Source organism: Marmota flaviventris, chromosome 1, assembly GCF_047511675.1.
Source record: "Marmota flaviventris isolate mMarFla1 chromosome 1, mMarFla1.hap1, whole genome shotgun sequence".
Lineage (NCBI taxonomy): Eukaryota > Metazoa > Chordata > Mammalia > Rodentia > Sciuridae > Marmota > Marmota flaviventris.
Window position 1 is genome coordinate 149,568,563 of NC_092498.1, and position 19,305 is coordinate 149,587,867.

A 19,305-nucleotide genomic window follows, 5' to 3' on the forward strand; every position below is an offset into this window, starting at 1 on the left:
GTGCCCCATACATGCAAGACAAGAACTAACAATGAGCCACAACCCCAGCCCCTTGTTGTTCTTTTTTTTGTACTGGGGATTGAACCCAGGGGCATTAAACCCCTGAGCCACAGGCCCAGCCCTTTTTATATTTTATTTAGAGACAGGATCTTGCTAAGTTGCTCAGAGGCTCACTAAGTTTCTGAGGCTGACTTTGAACTTGTGAGTCTCCTGCCTCAGCTTCCTGCCCACAAGGATTACATGCTGTGCCACTGCATCCAGTGGGACCTAGTTCTCAACAGTCCCCATCCAGAACTGGAGACTATCATGCTAAGTGAAATAAGCCAATCCCCCAAACCAAAAGCTGAATGTTCTCTCTGCTTTGTGGATGCTAACCCAAACAAAGGAGGCTGGGGAGGGGAATAACAATAACCCATTTGATTAGACAAAAGCAAACAAAGGGGTGGGTGGGGGAAGACAGTACAATTTAATCAGTCCTCACTTTGCTAGCCTTGTATTTGTATACATGACCAGTGTAACTTCACCTCGTGTACAACCACAAGAGTAGGATCCTAAATAGAATAAGTTAAACTCTATGTATGTATATTCTGCCAAAATACATTCTCCTGTCATGTATAAGTAAACAAATTTAAAAAGTATTCCCCATCCATTCACACCAAGTTGCTCATTCCCATGCCTTCCTCAACATGTATCCTAACAGCCACAAAGCATGTCACAAAAGTCTGTTCTAGTGTTTGTTGACTATAAGAAATTAACATTTACTTACAGGGTTTCAGAGTTTTGATAAAGAAAATGATTCCTCCCAGTTGATATCTCAGAGACTCTACTTTCAGATTGTTAACAACCGATTTCTAAATTGGAAATTGCCACTCTACTTACATTTTTGCTTTTTCTAATGTAATGCCCATGGCAGGGGTGACCGAGTTTAGATTCTCCTCTAAGATCTTGGCCTCAGAAACACAGTTCCTAGTATGAAGTATCACCCAATGTTTCAGTGACACCGCTCTAAGTAAGGATGTACTTTTTGATCCTTTTAACCAGTCTGCTGGTGGATCAGCCTCAAACTAGAAAAGAATGATAAGACATAAATCACTTTTTTTCGACATCAACATTATCCAAGGGCATTTCCATTGTATATCTGTGCAATTTCTATTGAAATCTGTCAATTCTTAGCTTAAATAATGTGTGGATCACATATTTAAGATCTAGATTAGCAGAACTTGGATTCTATCTTGGGTGTCATGAAGTTTTAGTTGAGAGTTCATTAGACTAAGATGATTCCAGGATCTCAGTTTCCTCAGAGGTACGTGGAGACCTAATGTAAAAAGTAAAATGAAACTAGGAAATTTACCAACCAGAAACTGCCAACCACCATCTATGTAGGGTCTTTCGACTCCAGTCAAATATATCGTTTTCATTGTACTTCTACATCAGCCTGTGGCAGCTCACTGCCCACACTGCTGCCATGAAACTCTGAACCTCTTCTGGTTCCGAGTGCTGCCGGATTCATTAATCCTTCTTTGCTCTAATACTATTAAAACTTCAGTCTTTTCCTTTATTACAGGTTCCTCTGCATCATTTCGATTCTATGTATCTGGTCCTTAAGAATATACTTGGAAGATCAGTCTTCCAACTGCCAGGAGCAAATGTCCACAGATTTAGATAAAGAGATGAGAGAGCTCACTATAGCCAAGTGCTTCACACATATCTTTATGCAGTGTTTCCTGTCATCTCACTGAAAGAATAGGTGTACTGAGAAGAGCAACAGGCATAGCTATAAACATGGCTGAGTTGGTTCCTTTGTGTATTACTCTATTTGACTCCACCATGACATGCAAATCCTGACAATTCATCTTACCGAATCTTTATGTTGGAAGATTCTTTCTTCTTTCAAAGTTCTTCCTGAGATAGACAAAAAGTCTGGGTCAAGCACAAAACTCCAGCGACTAAGTTCTCTTTGTGCATTCTGGTCTCTGAAAATATAAATATTCCCATTGTGATCAGATCAAGGAAAATAAGCAATGGCAATTAGATATATGCAAATCAGGACCATTTTCCTTGAATCCATTACTGCCTGTTCTCAGGGTTGAAATATTGAAATTCAGCAGTGGAGGCGTTTCTGTTCATGGTGGGAGTTGAGATTTTAGAAACTGGAAAACATCACGATTTGGATATCCATTATTCAGCCTTCCTGCTGCAGGACGCCTGACTGTCTGGGAACACCCGTCAATCACTAACATAAGCCCCCCGAGATCAGCTTCCTAAGAGGAAGGGCTTTGGGCAGAGAATTCCCTCTTTCTTCTCACTGAGCCACTCTTTGAATAAAGTCATTTGCCTTGCCTCAACTCCTTAGCTGTCAACTTAATTGGTCAAGCAAGGGGCAAGCAGCTGGAACTTAACAATACTGCAGATAGAACTTTGAAATAATCTTGCCCCTGGACTCACATTTCCATAGGCAATTTAGAGCCCCTTTCATTATTCCTGTATCTTGGTCCTCCAACATTGCCCAATCAGAAAAACTGGAATTGCTCCCCCTCTCCCCCAAAGAATAGCATTTTTTTTCTGCAATAGTCATTTTTTAACAATCTGAGATGTCAAGGGATATACACACAGAGCTCAAACTCAGTGCACACGACACTCAAGCACAAGCACAGTCAGAAAATTAGCACTTACACTTGTAGAGAGTCCCTGAACTCCTTCAATACCCTTGACCTGTTCATGGGACCTGGTCTCATTTTTGCAGACAATTCTCTCATTATTGAAGATCCTCTTTGTATGGTACCTGTTAGACCTTTAAAAAAAGATTAAAATACAGCTACACAAGCAAGAATAAATTTATATTAGAGAAGACCTAGGTAGTGGAGGTAGTGGGAACCACACCTGACCAACTTAGGGGTTGCAATTCTGGGTCATAGGCTTCTGCAAAAAGACTATTTCTACATCATAATTCAATCAGTGACTTTTTCTCTGGTATTAAAAATTCAGAGACTGAACTGGGCAAGTGCTCGACCACTGAGCTACATCCCTACCCTTTTTGTTTTTAGGGAGGGTTTCACTAAGTTGCCTCAACTGGCCTCAGATTTGCCACCCTCCTGCCTTGGCCTGTGCTGCTGGGATTATAGGTGCGCACCACGGCACCAGCTAAATCTGACTTTTAAAGACTTGGGTTGTCTTCCACAGAGACTCCATCAGTCAGCATTACCTGTCAGGTAGCACAGCTGAGGGACCAGACGTATAGGTGAACGTGGCATGAGCCTCCGGCCCTTTTTCCATCTTCCTTGGCTGACCAAGAGTGGCTGTTTGAAGTCAGTGATATATTCATTGTATTTCTGCTCAAGAGAAGCAAGGAAGACGGGTGTGACTATCAGAAAAAAAAAGACATAGAAAACCTGACATAAAGAGATACAAAAGCACGTGTTTTTGATCACATGGTGCCTGGAGGTGTGCTGGTGATTACTTTTCCCTTAGCTGTTAAGAAAGCATGAAGAGGACTTTTTAAGTTTTCTTAATGTTGATGTCCCAGGGACCACGTTGCTATGGTTCCTATAAGCAGACGTGGCAGAGAGAGAGTCGGGCTCCCACAAAGCATCACATTGAGGTCACTGTACTGTTCTCTACCCTTATACACAGCGATGGCTGAGAGACTTAGGAGTATACAGTGATCACTGACCTTGCCTTGAAAACTCCGAACAGACACCAAGAACTTTTAAGACGACTCACACTAATGGGGAAGGGCAAATCCTGACCCCCTTTAAAAATTTCTACATCCAACATTTCTTCTCAGTCTTCTCCCCTAAGCTCATAGTTCCTGTTTCCAGGAGGAAAAGACATTTTAAAAACCAGATGTCACAAACAACTTCTTACACTGATGCTGCAATTCTCAAATAGTGTGGTGCCTTTCCTCCTAAAAAAAAAAAAAAAAAAGCAATCCTGCTAGAGCCTTCCACATCACTTATCAGCAAGGTCCTGGCTGATGACAATCTGTCACATGGATTCTGGCATCAGGTGTTTCTCAAGCACCTGGGAATTTCAAGAAAGTTCCCACACTCCGAAGAAGACAACCTCAAATTCAGCTTTTGTGACTATTCTTAAGAATTGAAACTAGGAGGCTAGCTTAAGACATTGATAGAGAAGAGAGATGTCTTTTCCTTAAAGAGGCCTGTAGTTATTTAAAACGCACCTGGGATTTACCTGTGTCCCTGTCCTAGAACTTTCTCATGGTTTGGAGTTCACCGATTTTGCAGTTTGCCACTCCATCAGAGCCTCTCATACCTCCAGCCCACCCAATCCAGCTTCTTCCAGGCTCCCCCATCCCAGAGGATGATGCCATCATCCACCCATTTTCTCTCCTTTTTCTGGCACCCATAAGATCCACACCATCCACAAGTCCTGCCCATTCCTATTCACCTCTCCAAGCCAGCACACCACCATTTCCGTTGAGTCCCTTTAATAAACTCCTCGCTGGATTCCTTGCCTCCATTTTTACCTAGACACTGCCTGTGCTCTCTCTGTATATATAGATGAAATAGTATTTAAAAACAGATCACTTGAGCTGGGGATGGGGCTCCGTGGTACAGTGCTTGCTTAGCATGCTCAAGGACCCAGGTTCAATCCCAGGGCCACAACAAAATACCAACCCCCCCCCCACCGCCCCCCCAAAAAAAATCAAAAAAACAAAAAATAAAAACAAACCAACCCCAGATCACTTGATCCATCTACATATTACCATTTGATCTCAGTAATCTTCAAGTTTTCCCAGGGCTCAAAATTCTATACAAGGCGTCCCCTACCTCACCCTCCAATAAGGGTGCAGCCCCAGCCCTGTTGACACAGCTCCCTCTGTGAACCACCTTAATTCTCCAGAGAACACACCAGCTCTGAGATAGGGAAACACCGTGAAAAAGGGGCCTTCGCTGTCCCCTTCATTTTCTTCTCCCTGATCTGCACACAGCCCACTCCCTTATGACATGCACATTTCAGCTTCTCAGGAGCTTCCATGTCCACTCAATCTACGTAGCCATGAGAGAGGCCCCATATATGTAAGAGGATCAGAATAGTTTTTTCTTATCTGCCTGCTGTGAGAACCCAAGTTCCTCAAGATCAGGAGGCTCCACTGTCCTAGCATGCACAGCCAAGAGGCGATTGAGGCACTAACTGCTTTTGGATGGAAGACACAAGGCTGAGGGTGGCATTCACTCCAGGGTACTATTGTTCCCTTGGACACCCACCAGAGTGCAGTCATTATCAATGGCTCCACATGGCTATATTTTGGGTTCTTATATACAAATATAAGCTTTTCTTTATCATCCATCTGCAACTTGTTTCTAGTTGCTACAAGTATCTGGCATTCTTTAAATGATCATTCTTCATCTGCCCAAACTAGAAAGTCGATTGTATCAACTGGTGCTCCCTGGTTTACTAAGTTTACTTATTTCTTTGTGAACACTCACATTTGAAATTGTGGAACCCATGATGTGCCTTAGCACATCACTGAGACATCACATCAAGTGTAATTGATCATTTTTATTCTTTTTGCACCAAGTACTACAGAGTTGAGACTTCTAGACAAGCACCTTTTTCTATCTGAAGACTGACCATATTTTATTTTTATCCAATAGTCCATCTACATGTTGAAAACTACTCTAGCCACTTCTAAGGCTGACAGAGTGGCCCTGCTAGAGCTGTCTAATGATGCCACTTTGCCCTCTACACAGGCACTTGAACACATGGATAATAGATAAGGCAGCCCTAGTCCCCAAAGGGGAGTATGTTAATACTGTATATCTAAGGTTCCTAAGTAAGACTTCTGAGAAGTTGATTCTACTAAGTTTGAAAAATTTTAAGATTCAAAATTTTTAAAATAAGATTTCCTACCTCTTTGTAGTATTGCACATAGGTGATTTGGCCACCATCTGATTTTGGAAATGTATCTCTGGGAGTCTGATTCCAATCGATAGCATCCACCCTGTAGGTTCTGTTGTTGTATCTGTGGCGGAACCACAACGTAAGAGGGTATTCCTGACTTAGTCATTGCACACGAAAGTATTTTTAATCCTCCAAGTAATTGTAGGATATATCAATACTAACAAGATTTGATTCACATACTGTACAACTCACCCATTTAAGTGAATGAGCCAATGGTTTTCATTGTATCTGCAGAGTCGTACAATCAACAATCTTAGTATATTTCTACCTCCCCAGAAAGAGCATCATAACCATAAGCAACCATTCATTTCCACCCTAGTCTCCCAGCCCTAAGGCAGCCAAAAATCAACTTCCTGCCTCTGTACAGCATGTAATCTTTCCTGGCTTTCACTTAGCTTAATGTTTTCAAGGTTCATTTAGGCTGTAGAAAGTGTTGGTAATTGATTTTTTTTTTAAATTTCCAAATAATATTCTACTGGAATCAGAAGCAGTGGCCTGTGCCTATAATCCCAGTTACTAGAAAGGCTGAGTCAGGAGGATGGCAGGTTCCAGGCCAGCCTGGGAAACTTAGCAAGACCCTGTCACAAAGGAAAACAAAGGGCTGGGACTGTAGCTCAGTGCTAGAGCACTTGCCTAGCATGGGTGAGGCCCTGGGTTGCAAAATTATATTTTTTATATATATATATATACACACACACACACACAATATATATATGCACAAATACACACATTTTCAGTTGGATGGATAAACATTTTGTTTATTCATACACCAGTTGAGGGGCCTTAGGGTTGTTTGTTTATAGTTGGGTTATTATGAATTATGTTATGAACATGCAAGTATGAATTTTGGCAGATAAAAGTTTTCAGTTCCCTTAGGTTTATAACTAGGAGTGGGGTTTCTGGGTCATGTGGTATGCCATCTTTAGTCTGACACTTCCTCAAATGACATTTTACAAAGAAATTATATTATTTTACATTTCTACCTCAATGTAGAAAGTTGGTTCTACATTTCCCAGATCCTTACCAAGTTGTTGATATCTGCTTTAATATTAGCCACCATCATGGATGTGAAGTAGTACCTTATTTTGAGTCTCACTGGCTGATGATGTTGAGCATTCTCTCATGTGCTCACTGGCCAGAATATCTGCTTTGGAGAAAGGTCTCCGTAGAAAGGTCTACTCCGATGATGTGTCCATTTTTTAAAAAATTGGTGGGCTTCCTTGTTGGGTTGTGTCCTTTATATATTCTAGATACTACTACTTCTAATACATGTGACTTGCATGTATTTTCTCCTTGTCTGTCAGTTGTCCTTTCACTTTTTTGACAATGTACTTAGAATAAAATTTGTTAACTTGAAGTCCAATCTACCTATAATGTTCTTTATCTCTGTGCTCTTGATGTCCTATCCAAGAAGAGTTTGCCTAATCCAAACTCAAAATTTACTCCTACTAGCTCTTATATACGTGTACACATGGTCTATTTTGAGTTAGTTCTTGAATTAAATTTGGGTAAACTTTGTGCATTGTGTGAGGGGTCAGGTGGATATCCAGTCACCCCAGCATATAACTGAGAAGGCTTTTCCCTCTTGTTGAATTAACTTGACATCCCTGTAAAAATAAGAAACTGCAAGGGTGAGGGCCGGCTTCTGGAGTCAGCTCTGTAACAGTGGTCTGCGGGTCTATATTTGTGCCAGTATCACCCTGTCTCAATTATTGTCACTTTTTAATAAGGTTGCAGTTGGGAAATTCGAGTTCTCTAGCTTTCTTTTTAAGACTGCTTTCCACTGTCTTATCAAGTTAATACTTCTGTGTAGAAGGAAAATTAAGATAAAAACTTCCTTCCAATAAAATGTAGCCAATGGATTATATGTAAGAGCTAATTTTTAAACTAGCTTATCATTCACCCAAAAAAATAAAAGGGAAGAAATGCAGAAAAAAACATGCTGCTCTGGGCAAGCAGACCCAATGAATGGGCGTCAGGGACTGAGGGACAACAAGAGCCTAGAGACACTCTCCCAGGCTGTAACCAGATGGGAAGAGCAGCAGATGGTTCTTATGATTTTCATGCTATTTCTAGTCCTAAATGTCCACCTTCAGTGATTCAAGAAGAACAGGAACATCTTGTGTGTGGGGTGAAGAGAGTAATCAAATTGATGATTATATAAATTTGTTTAAAAAGTAGACTTACCTTGTAAAAACAATTGACCCAACTAATTCTTCTTTGATTTTGGCAAATTCATTGTTCTCCTTTAGTCTCATTATTAAATCATAAGCAGTTTCCAATCGGAGTAGTTTATGGCTCAGGTCGGCACACAGAGTAAGGCTGTTTTCATATGGAAGAATGGAAGTAATATAACCAGGCAAGACTTCCAACCTGCAGGCACAAGAAACTGCATGAGAGTATGATGGTCAGCCTCTGCGCAGGAAGCAAAGTGTTCAAGGCCTGAGCTCTGGGTCTAAAATAGGTACAAGTCAACTGGTTTTGATCCCTTAATTTTAGCAATAATTGATCTTTCCAAGGACCTTCAAATAAAGATGACTTATAAGTAGCACATCTTTTTGTTAATTGTTATTACTACATACAGGCTTAATGCATCATCTCTAACTTTTAAAATAAATTTATATACACACATATCCCAACAATAGAGATGCATATAATATATAATTGCTACTAAATTTCAGGCATTTATCACTCAATTTTTAATTGATTTAGGCTTCCTGTATTGTTTATACAATAACTGAATACTTTTAGGTTTATGTTTTTCATACTAGGTTCCTACCCCCCCCCCTTTTCTAATAAAACCAAAAGTTTAATTGCTTTGCTAGGAAAGGAGAAACACAGGGGGCTCCTGTCCCAGAGACCGATTCTGCCCATCATAGGGACCAGAGGGTTTTGACAGAGGCAATTCCAGGTGTTCCTGGTCCTACTTCACTTGTTATTTTGGGAGATAATCATTTCTTAGCTCTTCCGGTGCCATCCCCAAGTCTGAAATTCTTCACTCCTGTAGTGGGTATACACTTAAGGACAGATAACTGGATGGGGACCAAGAGTAAACCTGTCCCCCTGACCCCAGGTTAGGGAGGTAGAGAGGGAGAAGAGAAAAAAAATGTTCATTTTAAAATAAGCCTCAGTGGCAGAGCATCATGCTGGGTTTTTTAAGGTTAATTTTTCTTTTTAATTTACACTAAATTGAACTTTAGTTGATCATGGTGGGTGGGTGGTACAATTTAAAGGGTATATCACTTTAAAATCATACCAGTTCAAATAGAGCAACTTTCTAAAAACAATATATTAAGTCTATAGAACATTGTATTTTCTACTTTATACAAACCCATGGTCCAACATAACACATTTCTTCCTGTAGTCATAATAGTGGCGGCCGATTTGTTTCAAATTCATCTGCCTCAGAGTTCTAGAAGTTGAAACAATAGAATTTATTGAAAAGAGTGAATGTTACTAAGCATTTGGTCACACGTAAGATACATTAGGAAAACAGTCTGCCAATGGTTTTGGTTCTATTATCAATTAAGACAAAGCACCCGATAATAAATTACATGAAGATTATATATTCATATTCTCACACATGCATATATATCTCAAAAATATGTGTATATAAATACAAAAAATATATATTGGTTATATATATACACACACACACCAAATTATATATATATATATATATATATTATACATTTTTGATAGCAGGGATTGAACCCAGGGGTGCTTAGCCACCGAACCACATCCCCAGCCCTTTTTAATATTTTATTTAGGGACAGGGCCTCTCTAAAGTGCTGAGGCTGGCTTTGAACTCACAGTCCTCCTGCCTCAGCCTCCAGAGCTACATGTGCCAATGCTCCCAGGGAAGATATAAAGGCTCATGTAACTTCAATTTTTCTGGCTCTTTTTAAAAGATAAATTATACAAATCTCAGCAGACTGTCCTTCATTCCCAGAACTGAACTTAAACGTCTTAAAACTTGGGACACATAGTTTTGTAATTCTGAACATCTGGTCAACATAGTGACTCCAGAAGAAGGGGCAAGCAGGTGCTCCAGATAAAAACACCCATTATGCATCTGATAACTCTGGCAGGTACCAAACACCGGAAATGGATGTCGGCAGGGAGAATGAGTGTTGGAGATGAGCCCCAGAGCTTGTCCCAGTGTCACTTCTTCCCCAAGACTTCTCACCACTTCAATACATGAAGGCCGTCAATTCACAAAGTGTGAGAAGCACACAGCTCTGTTCACCAGCACTGATGCCTAAGTGAACCATGAGCGCAGCTCATGGGAACTCAATCTTGCTAACACACCTTCTGAAGAGAACGTTGTAATAGCGCACGCAGTCAGGGTGGTTGGGCGGCAGTTCCTTGGAAAGCTGGAGTGTGATCTTCACAATGCTACGGCTTAGGGTATAGCTGACAAATTCTATCTCCTAAGGAGTAGAAAACAAAAAAGTTCCAGACGTTCTTTCAAGAAAGAAGAGTTTCATTGAATAACAAGCCAACATGACCCTTAGATATCCAACACTCCACTATGATGCCTGTGTGTAGAAAACACGGTTCACAAAAGCCAAGCTTTAGAATTTTTAACTTAAGCTCCTATAAATAATTTATTTGGTTAACTAATATCAAAATTTATTGGTGATGAAGTTCAAAGAAGATCATGAAAATGCATAAAAGGAAAATATGTCCTTATCCAAACATTTTTTTTTTGCTAAAGTTTGAGAGTAAATGAAAAAAATTTTTTAATCAGTATTTTCCAGCCACATTGTGCTTCAATTCCATTTAAATTCCCCTTAAGCACTAACATCAGAAGCATTATTGATCATTCATATTGATCAAATGTGACACGCAAGTTAGTTACAAGTCCTGTGGGCAAGAGATCCTCAGAACTTCTCTACACGCTCTTGTACAGAAACAGTTTTGTGATAGCAAAGTGTAAATGCAAGAGAAAGAAAAGAAAACGTCAGATATTACTTAACCTGATTTGGTAGCCTTTGAGATAACAATAAAGAGTTTCCATCAAATATATGGCTTATTCCAAAAACTCTTTCATGTTGAAAAAGTAACTGTGAACGCAGATTTGTATCGTCTACATCTGGTTTGAAGTCAACGTTGTACTTATATGCAATCAACTGGGGACATGTCAATCGGAAATGGTTTGTTACAAGTTTTACCGCTTTACCTTCTGAACCTGAAAAAAATAATGCGCATGTCAAAAATGGGACAAAGTGACTGATTTGACCCCAAATAGTCTGGACACTATGATATTCGGAAACAAACTTAGGTCAATCACGGAGATAAAGAGTAAACAAACATTTGTACACACCTGATTTCCAGAGTGCCTGTCAATTTGGTGAGAACTGATGTAAATATAAATTTAGAGAGTTTTAACTTTAAGATTAAAATATTATATAAATCAAACCCCAAACTAAATCTCTACAGCTACCAAAAGGAAAAATAAGCCACTATAGATAACAATTGTAATTTTTTTAAAGCTCAGGACAGCCAAAGAACTGAGTCATTCTATTTTATGGGCTTTTAAGGAAAGATAAGCAGTCTACCCAAACTCTACAATGAATTGTCATTTCTGCAAAATTGAATGAAAGGCGAGTGGCAGCCCGAGTGAAATATGTCTACGTAGAGTGATGGTGTGAAGCTGTGCAGAATCTCTTAAACACACAGTATTGGTAATCAAGAGCTTAAAATGAACAGCTCCATAAAATGTAATGGTCATAGGCCAACACACCTGTTTTTGAGAGTCTAACATGCTCCAAGTTCTGCCTGGTATTCACCACAAGATCTTGAAAAACTCCAGCACGCCTCTTAGGCCTCACAGATAATGCCTGCAGTCCAGCTTCCAGTTGAGGTTCTCCTACATATGAATACATGCAAAGGCTGCAAATTTATACAGCAAAAAGGGAAAAGAACAATGTAACCCCAACTATCAAGCAAAACAATCAAGGTTTCAAATGATGCCACTGAAGATCCAAACGTCATTTCATGAACAGGTTGCAAGAAGTTTACTAAGAAAGTTTCCCAATAATCTCTTTTATTGGCACTTGATTTATTCCTGTTACACGATTTGTTCACCCTCACAAGATTTGGAAAATACCCTGATTTCTGGTGGCAGAGCTTCATAGCTCAGCTCCTGGCACTATGTGCTGCCCTCTAGTGGGCAGCAGAAAGTGTCGAATGAATGAATGAATGAAGTGAAAAAAAAAATATCTATCCATCTATCTATCTATCCATCCAGGCAATTCCCTTTTAGTATGGAGGGACTGACATTTCTATGTAGAGAAACTGGAAAGGACCTCAGCCTATTTCATTACCTTCTAGGATTTATTTAAATATTCCACATAGGCAAGATTTGAATGAAAGTGGGAATAGTGCATTGTGAAAGATATCTGTAAATCCTGTTTCCTTGAATGGCCAAGAGTCCATAGTTTGGATGACCAAAGTGTTTTACTTCTGAAATGTTACTTCTGAAAACTATTATTCTTAGTTTATGGTGCTCTTACACAGTATTAAGAGTCTATTTCTACAGGAGAATGACTATTCACTATATTTTATGTATAGAATTTAGAACTAGCTCCTGACACATCCAGCAATCAAATTCATTTTCAGTGGAAGAAAGCAGCAGTTATCAATTATTGGCATTTGCTACACACCACATACTTTATACATGATATTTAGTCACACCTGCAGAACTGTGATGGGGGATACAAGTGTGTTTTAATGTGATGTATTCAAACTTCACTTTCTTGGTTCTGGATTTTGTATATTAAAACATTTTTCTGTTTCTTATTTAATGTTCATAGGTTTAGCCTATCACAAGTTATTTGGCTATAAGAAGCGAGGCAGAGAATGGGGTCTGAAGTTTGATTGCATTAGCCACACCCTTGGCAAATGACGACAGCTGAGCCTGAGGGCTCACCTGTATAATGACGAAACCTGTCACCTGCAAGGATGCTGAAAGGCAGGAAAACACCCAGTGGTTAAAGAGCTGCTCAACCTTCTCAACACAGCAATTTATTTTATTTTATTTTTTTAAAAAATTTTATTTTGGTACATTTATGTGTGTATTGTCATAAACAGACAAAAGAATCATGTTCCCAGAACTCCTGGCTAACTTAGGGTTATCTCTATAAATATATTATCTAACCTTGAGAACAATATTGAATTGGCTCATGAATAATGTTCTCTGCTTCTTTTTCATTAGCTTTTCAAATGTGAGGCAAATAAAACACCGACAGTCAAATAATTCACTGCAGGAAGGGAGATAGTTATAAGCTGCCCATGCTCCCCATCCTGCCAAGCATCATGGGAATACTGGAGCTTTCTGTTGGTGTGTGCACCTTCCCCTGACAATCCTCCCCTGCCCCTCACACACTCTCCTTCCCTCATCTCACCTGGAGCCTGGACCCCTCCTTCTGCACCTCTTGGCTGCCCATGTGCAGCTGCTTGGACCTCCTCTCGTGGTGGGTAGGGGCCACGCTGCCACGCAGCAGCCTGAGGGGCCTGCAGGATTTTAGGAGATAGAAATAAAAAGCAGTGTTGCCCAGATGATATATGCTCGGGACCCAAAGAAAGCCTCTCCCTTGGAAAAGCTTACATTCCAGTAAAAAGTAAATTTTGAAAAAATAACTTCTGTTGCACCTTGCAGCTAAGAAAATGAAAAAATGCAGAGCAAAACAGAATGGGGGTTCTGGGAAGCTGGGTGGGAGGGCAAAGTCTGCTCCAACTCATGGGGAGCAATGAGGAACCTCAGGGGACACTGACATGGGATCAGACTTGAAGAAGGTGAGTGAATGAGCCAAGTCCCACGGGCCATAAATAGAGGCGGGAGGGCAAAATTTCTGGGGTGCACAGGTAGAAATGTTCAAGAAGAACGAGGATCCAGTGTGGCTGGAAAGGTGAGACACAGGATGAGAAGACAGTGGGATTAAAAAAAAAAAAAGGGAGGCCATTTGAAGGAACTTGCCTTTCACCTTGAAAATGGGAGCCTTTCCAGGGTGTTGGGCACAAGAGCTACAGGACCTGGTTTGCCTGGTTCCTTGTTAGGAATAGATCAAGTGAAAGACAAGGGCAGAGGCAGGAAGACCAGTTAGGCCACTGCAGTGTCCAGGGAGGGTTGCGGACAACTGGGACCAGAGGGAGGGATCCAGGTGCTGAGAAGCTGGTGGATACTAGATAGGCTTCCATTCCTGGCTTTGGGTGGGAGTGAGAGACAGTATTCCCTGGTGGTCTATGGGACAGGTTTGCCATAGAGTCTAGGATGAACCCAAAGATGTTGGCCTGCACAAATGGATGAACGGAACGCCTTTGAATGAGGTGGGAATGACATGTTTGGTCGGGGAAATTGGGAGTGTGGTGTGTCCATGAACATCTGTGAGGATCGTCGGGCAGTGCAGGAGAGGTTCTGGCTGGAGATCTAGATATGAGGACTGTCCACATACCAGACATTTCAAGCCATGACACTGGCTAATATCGCAAGGGAGTGAGTCTAAATGGAAGAGAGAAGAGGACCCAGGGCATGTCATGGGAGCAAGGAGGAGAAGCCAGCCAAGAACAGTTTAGAGGGGTGGCAGTGCTGGAGGAGGAGAACAATGGTGTGTATGGTGGCTAGAGGGAGTTCATCAAGGAGGGCACGTGCAGGCAGGACAGAAACAATCTGCGGATTAGGGGAGGCAGAGGGCACCATGGAGCCTAAGAGCAGTCTCAGTAGAGCCCTGAGGAGAGCCCAGCAGGAGGAGAGAGAGAAAAGAGAAGAACTGGGGGTCAGAACGGAGACAGTTCTGCAGCAGGAAGTGGGTGGTGAAGGCGGGACTGTTGGGGAGATTACCTGCTGAACAGGAGGAATCTCATTTGAATGCAAATGCTTTAGATGAGCAATACCCAGCTGCCTTGAGTAGCTGACAGGGGAGTTGCCGGAGGGATTCCTGGGATCAAGGACTGCTGAAGGATCCCCGATGAAAGCCAAGCTAGTGCCTAGGGCCTCAGGGGCTGAGACCAGGGGTTTTGATGCTCCTGGTTGAGGAGACAAAGTTAGGAGGTCATTGACATTGAGGTCAATGCTCTGTCTCAATGACCTGGGAGTCAATGTCAAAGACTTGAAATTAGGACTAGAGAGGAGATGGTGAGGCTTGAGGGCAGCAGAAGAGGAGAGGAATAACACAGAATGGGCAGGTTCAGATGTGTCTTGCCAATGCCAAGCAGTACCCAGTCCCACTAGAGGTCACCAAGCTGGACTCCATCAATAGGGGTAGGGTTCTCCTTCACCAGTGCAAAGTTGATATGCACTAAAAGAACACAGAACATATCCACATAGCAGGGATATCAAGTGTTAAACAAGACTGCAAATTCTATCTGGTTCAGGTGGTTGAGGACTTTAATGAAGATGCTTGTTTCCAAGTCGTTTCCAAAGAGGTGTCCTGGGCTCAAGTCAAGAAATTTAGAAACCTTTGTGATCACTCTGGGTTGAAAGGAAAAATCCATTTGCATGTGGTAAAAACCAGGCAAGGAAACAGCAGAGAGCTCTGCATCCCCTCAGCCAAGAAATCTGACTTTTCTTAGAATCTATCAGTTCTCACTTAACAGAAAAGAACTCTATACTGGACTATAGTGGTAGAACCTGGGCTTTTAAATTCTTTTCACCTCCAGCAGGGATCTCTAGCATAAAAGAAACAATTAACTTTACAGCACTCACTGCAGCAGCTCCAGGTGCCTCACGTTGGGGGATAGGCTGATCGGCCCTCCTCCTGGCTCTGCCAGGCATGGTGTTCCTGGCCCTGCCAGGCATTGTGCCCCTGCCCCTGCCCCTGCCAGGCATTGTGGTCCTGAGGGCGTTGACCCTGAAGGAGAAAAGCCCTGAAAGAACATGATTGTAACAGATATCATTGGAAAGTCTCCTGGCAATTTAAAACAAAAAACAAAAGCGATTAATTAGGTTAAAAAATGAGGCACGGGGTAACTAACTACACACGTTTTCCAATCACACCAATGAGACGGATTGCTCCAGAGTTGGCAGAGAAGTGACAGAGAACCTGCTAAAACACTGCTGGAAATTGAAGAATCAAACCTGGCTTGGTGGCCCAGTTTGTAATCCTGGTGACTCGGGAGGCTGAGGCTGGAGAATCTCAAGTTCAAAGCCAGTCTCAGCAATTTAGTGAGGCCCTACGCAATTGAGCAATACCCTGTCTCAAAAAAAAAAAAAAAAAAAAAAGGACTAGGGATGTGGTTCAGTGGTCAAGTGCCTCTGGGTTCAGTCCCAATGGACAAGTCAGTACCGGTTCTTCCCACTCACCACACATTGGCATAGCACAACATCCTCTGTACCCCTAATGTACCCGACACATACACTTGAGCTGCTGCACCCCGAGTTGGCCCTGCACCCAGGCATCCTCTCCCCTGGCCCTTTGGCCCTCACCCTGAAACTCACCTGGGCCAGAAGAGGTCCAACCTGTGCGCTATGCAAACCTGCCCAGGTTTCCTTGCCTGAACCTGCAGCGTCTGAGCACCTCTGATGTGGGTAGATTGGGGGGCGCAAAGCTCCTCTCCAGGAGAGGTGCACACTTGGCTCCCAGCCTGTTCAGGGTCAGCCCTGTTCCAGGCAGCGGTCAGAAAAATGGCCGGCGGTGGTGGGGGAAATGGGAGGACCTGCCTGGCCTCCCGGGGAGATGACCCACGCAGCAGGCAGCCGCCGGCCCTTGCTCGCTCGCTCAGCTTCAATTTCAACCCTGCGGGGCTGGCCTCTTCCGGAACCGCCTCCACACGAAGCCCGCATGGGAGCTGCACCTGGAGGACTCGGAGGTGCTGAGTCTAGTGGATGGGAGAGGGGATGGCTCTCCCCGCTTACCTGTCCCACCTTGTGTCCCCTATTAAGCATCCCCGGATTTATCTGCCAGGTCACTTTACAAAACGATATGCACGTGGGCCCCAGAAACTTAGCCCTTAGCACTGAAGAGCTTTAACCTGATCCCTGCAATGGCCAGCACAACTGAATGCAGCTGCTCCGACCTCCTTGGATTCAAAGAAGATATCCCAAATCCACTCCGGGGCACTGATCCCTATGAGTGGATCTGCAAGCTTTTTGAGTATTTTGTGTCCCTTAAAAATAGATCTGTAGTATCAGCCTCACTGGTTGTTTCCGGGTTTCTGTCATTCTTTGGCTTTGCTGCTTTATTATTATTTTTTTAATCACCAATCCTTTCTTCTAACATTTTTACAGTTGCATTGTTGTGCATTTAAATCCTTGACACACACACATCAGATACTCATTTTAATTATACAACCATTTTATTTATGTTATATTGAGACATAGTTGTTTTTTTTTTTTTTTTTTTTGTATCTGTATTGGTACATGTGGTAATTCAGTAAATATACAGAATGTGTAATAATCAAGGTAATAAGCATTTCCATCTATAGGGAAAATGGCGTGAGTCAAGCTCCCTCACCCTGATGTCCAGGAAGCAATGGTAAAGATGTCTTATTAAAGTCAAGAACAAGGGTGCACGTGTTTTCTTATATAGCCCTTGATATCATACTTGGCAAGCTGCTAGCTTCGTTTTAATCCTGTATATAAACTAAATGGGACTTTCCACTTCATAGATTCCCACCCACCCATCAAATAAAAGCATGTCAGATCGCCCTTCTGCTCCGTGTACCTTCTTAGGCTGCCTGAATCTTAGGCTGCCTGAACCTGCCTCAGATTGAAGCAGTTGTACTACACGATCTCTTCAACCATTAATTTTTCTGTGCTTGGAAAATACCAGATTGTTTTAACCTACAGTTACTTACTCTGCTAAAGAAGAAGCAGAACTAATTCTTCCTCTCTAGGTTTTGTTACCCCTACTTGAATTTCTCTGCATCCCCCTGTCTCATTTCCTTCCCAGTCTCTGGTACCACTATCCCTTTTTGTTCTTTTTGAGACTGATTCATTAGTTTCCACAAATGACTGAGAACTTGTGGCATTTCTCTTTCAGTGTCTGGCTTATTTTACTTAACATGATCATCTCTAGTTCCATCCATGTTAATGAAAATGACAGGATTTTTATGGCTGAATAATGGTTCATTGTGTGTATGTGTGTGTGTGTGTATAATTTTCTTTATCCATTCATCCACTAGAGGGCATCCAGGTAGGTTCCATGTTTTAGCTATTATCAATTGTCCTCCAATAGACATGGGAGTTCAGGTATTTTTTTTGGTATAATGAGTCCCTCTCCTTTGGCTCTATACCTAGTAGTTGGGTTGCTGGATCATATGGTGGTTCTATTTTTAGTTTTCTAAAGAATCAACCTACTGTTTTCCATAATGGCTGTACTAATTTATGTTCCTGCAGTATGAGTTTTCTTTTCTTCTTGTCCTCTTTAGCATTTGTTATTTTATAAAGTAATCTTTATATTACCCACTACTTCGAGATTCCCCCAATGTCCTATATAAAACTTCTATAGGTCTAATTCTGATGTCAACTATGCACTGTACTGTCCGTAGTACGCCGACAACACATTGTTCTGTTTATCATATCTTGAAAATATTCTAAAAACTAGGAAAGCCTAACTCTTCTTGAAATTGACTTCAGAATTATTGCATTGGGTTGCAAAGTATAATCAGTTATGGTGTCCTCTTAATTTGGGGCTTTATTGAATTTAGACATTGGTTTTGTTCCTCTACATTTCAGAGTCCTCTCTCTGATTTTCCAGAAAAATCCCTGTGCTCAGAAGTGATTATAAGAAAGCTGTCCATGGAGTCAAGTTGCTGCTGAGAGTTAGTCATGGAAACCAGCCTTGGAAGTCTGCTGCATAGTGACATTTCTCATTGAATGTTCTAATTTAAGATTCTGATTCATCTGGTGGAGAGTAAGCCAGGAAGGAGAAAATGGAAAGAAGAGGAGGGGAAGAGGATAAAATGCTAGTGCATTGGGTTGGATGAGACACTCCCAGATATCACCGTATCCAGTGCAGCATCCATCCCAGTATCCAGCCCAGGGCAGAGATGGAGCCTGTTCTCAGTACATGTTGCCCGAACCTGCATTAATCACAACTGGTCTGCCTCTTTCAGTAAGTACTTACCTCCTTATGATACTTACCAATAGGCCTTCTTTAATGTCTTTGAGAAAAGTGGTACGGTTTTGCTGCTCACTGGTATTTCAGGTCATGGTACAGAGTCATCCCTGGGAACCACATATTTCTATATCTATTTATTATTAGTCTTTCACCAATAGAATGCAAGGGTCGCCTTGGAGGGAATCTGGTCTCTCATCTCACAGTCTTTGGCAAGCAGTAGACACTCCATTAATGTTTAGAGAGAATAAATGGATGGATGATTAAACTTAATATGGAATTGAACAGGAAAGCAGTCTACATTTTAATTCTCATATAC

The 19,305-nt window shown here is 41.7% G+C and overlaps 1 protein-coding gene across 1 annotated transcript in view; it reads right to left on the reverse strand.

Moving 5' to 3' along the window:
* The window catches only part of Piwil3 (piwi like RNA-mediated gene silencing 3), a 74,854-nt gene that overhangs the window by 11,997 nt on the left and 43,552 nt on the right, over positions 1-19,305 (reverse strand). The window contains exons 6-18 of the mRNA XM_071613454.1: positions 16,367-16,746; positions 14,771-15,017; positions 13,338-13,446; positions 12,826-12,897; positions 11,675-11,800; positions 10,908-11,119; positions 10,237-10,358; positions 9,257-9,337; positions 8,113-8,298; positions 5,875-5,986; positions 3,203-3,329; positions 1,859-1,902; positions 880-1,064 (exon numbers count right to left, since the gene is read on the reverse strand). Coding sequence (XP_071469555.1) covers positions 880-1,064; positions 1,859-1,902; positions 3,203-3,329; positions 5,875-5,986; positions 8,113-8,298; positions 9,257-9,337; positions 10,237-10,358; positions 10,908-11,119; positions 11,675-11,800; positions 12,826-12,897; positions 13,338-13,446; positions 14,771-15,017; positions 16,367-16,746 — 2,003 coding nt within the window. The remainder of the gene's footprint in view (positions 1-879; positions 1,065-1,858; positions 1,903-3,202; positions 3,330-5,874; positions 5,987-8,112; positions 8,299-9,256; positions 9,338-10,236; positions 10,359-10,907; positions 11,120-11,674; positions 11,801-12,825; positions 12,898-13,337; positions 13,447-14,770; positions 15,018-16,366; positions 16,747-19,305) is intronic.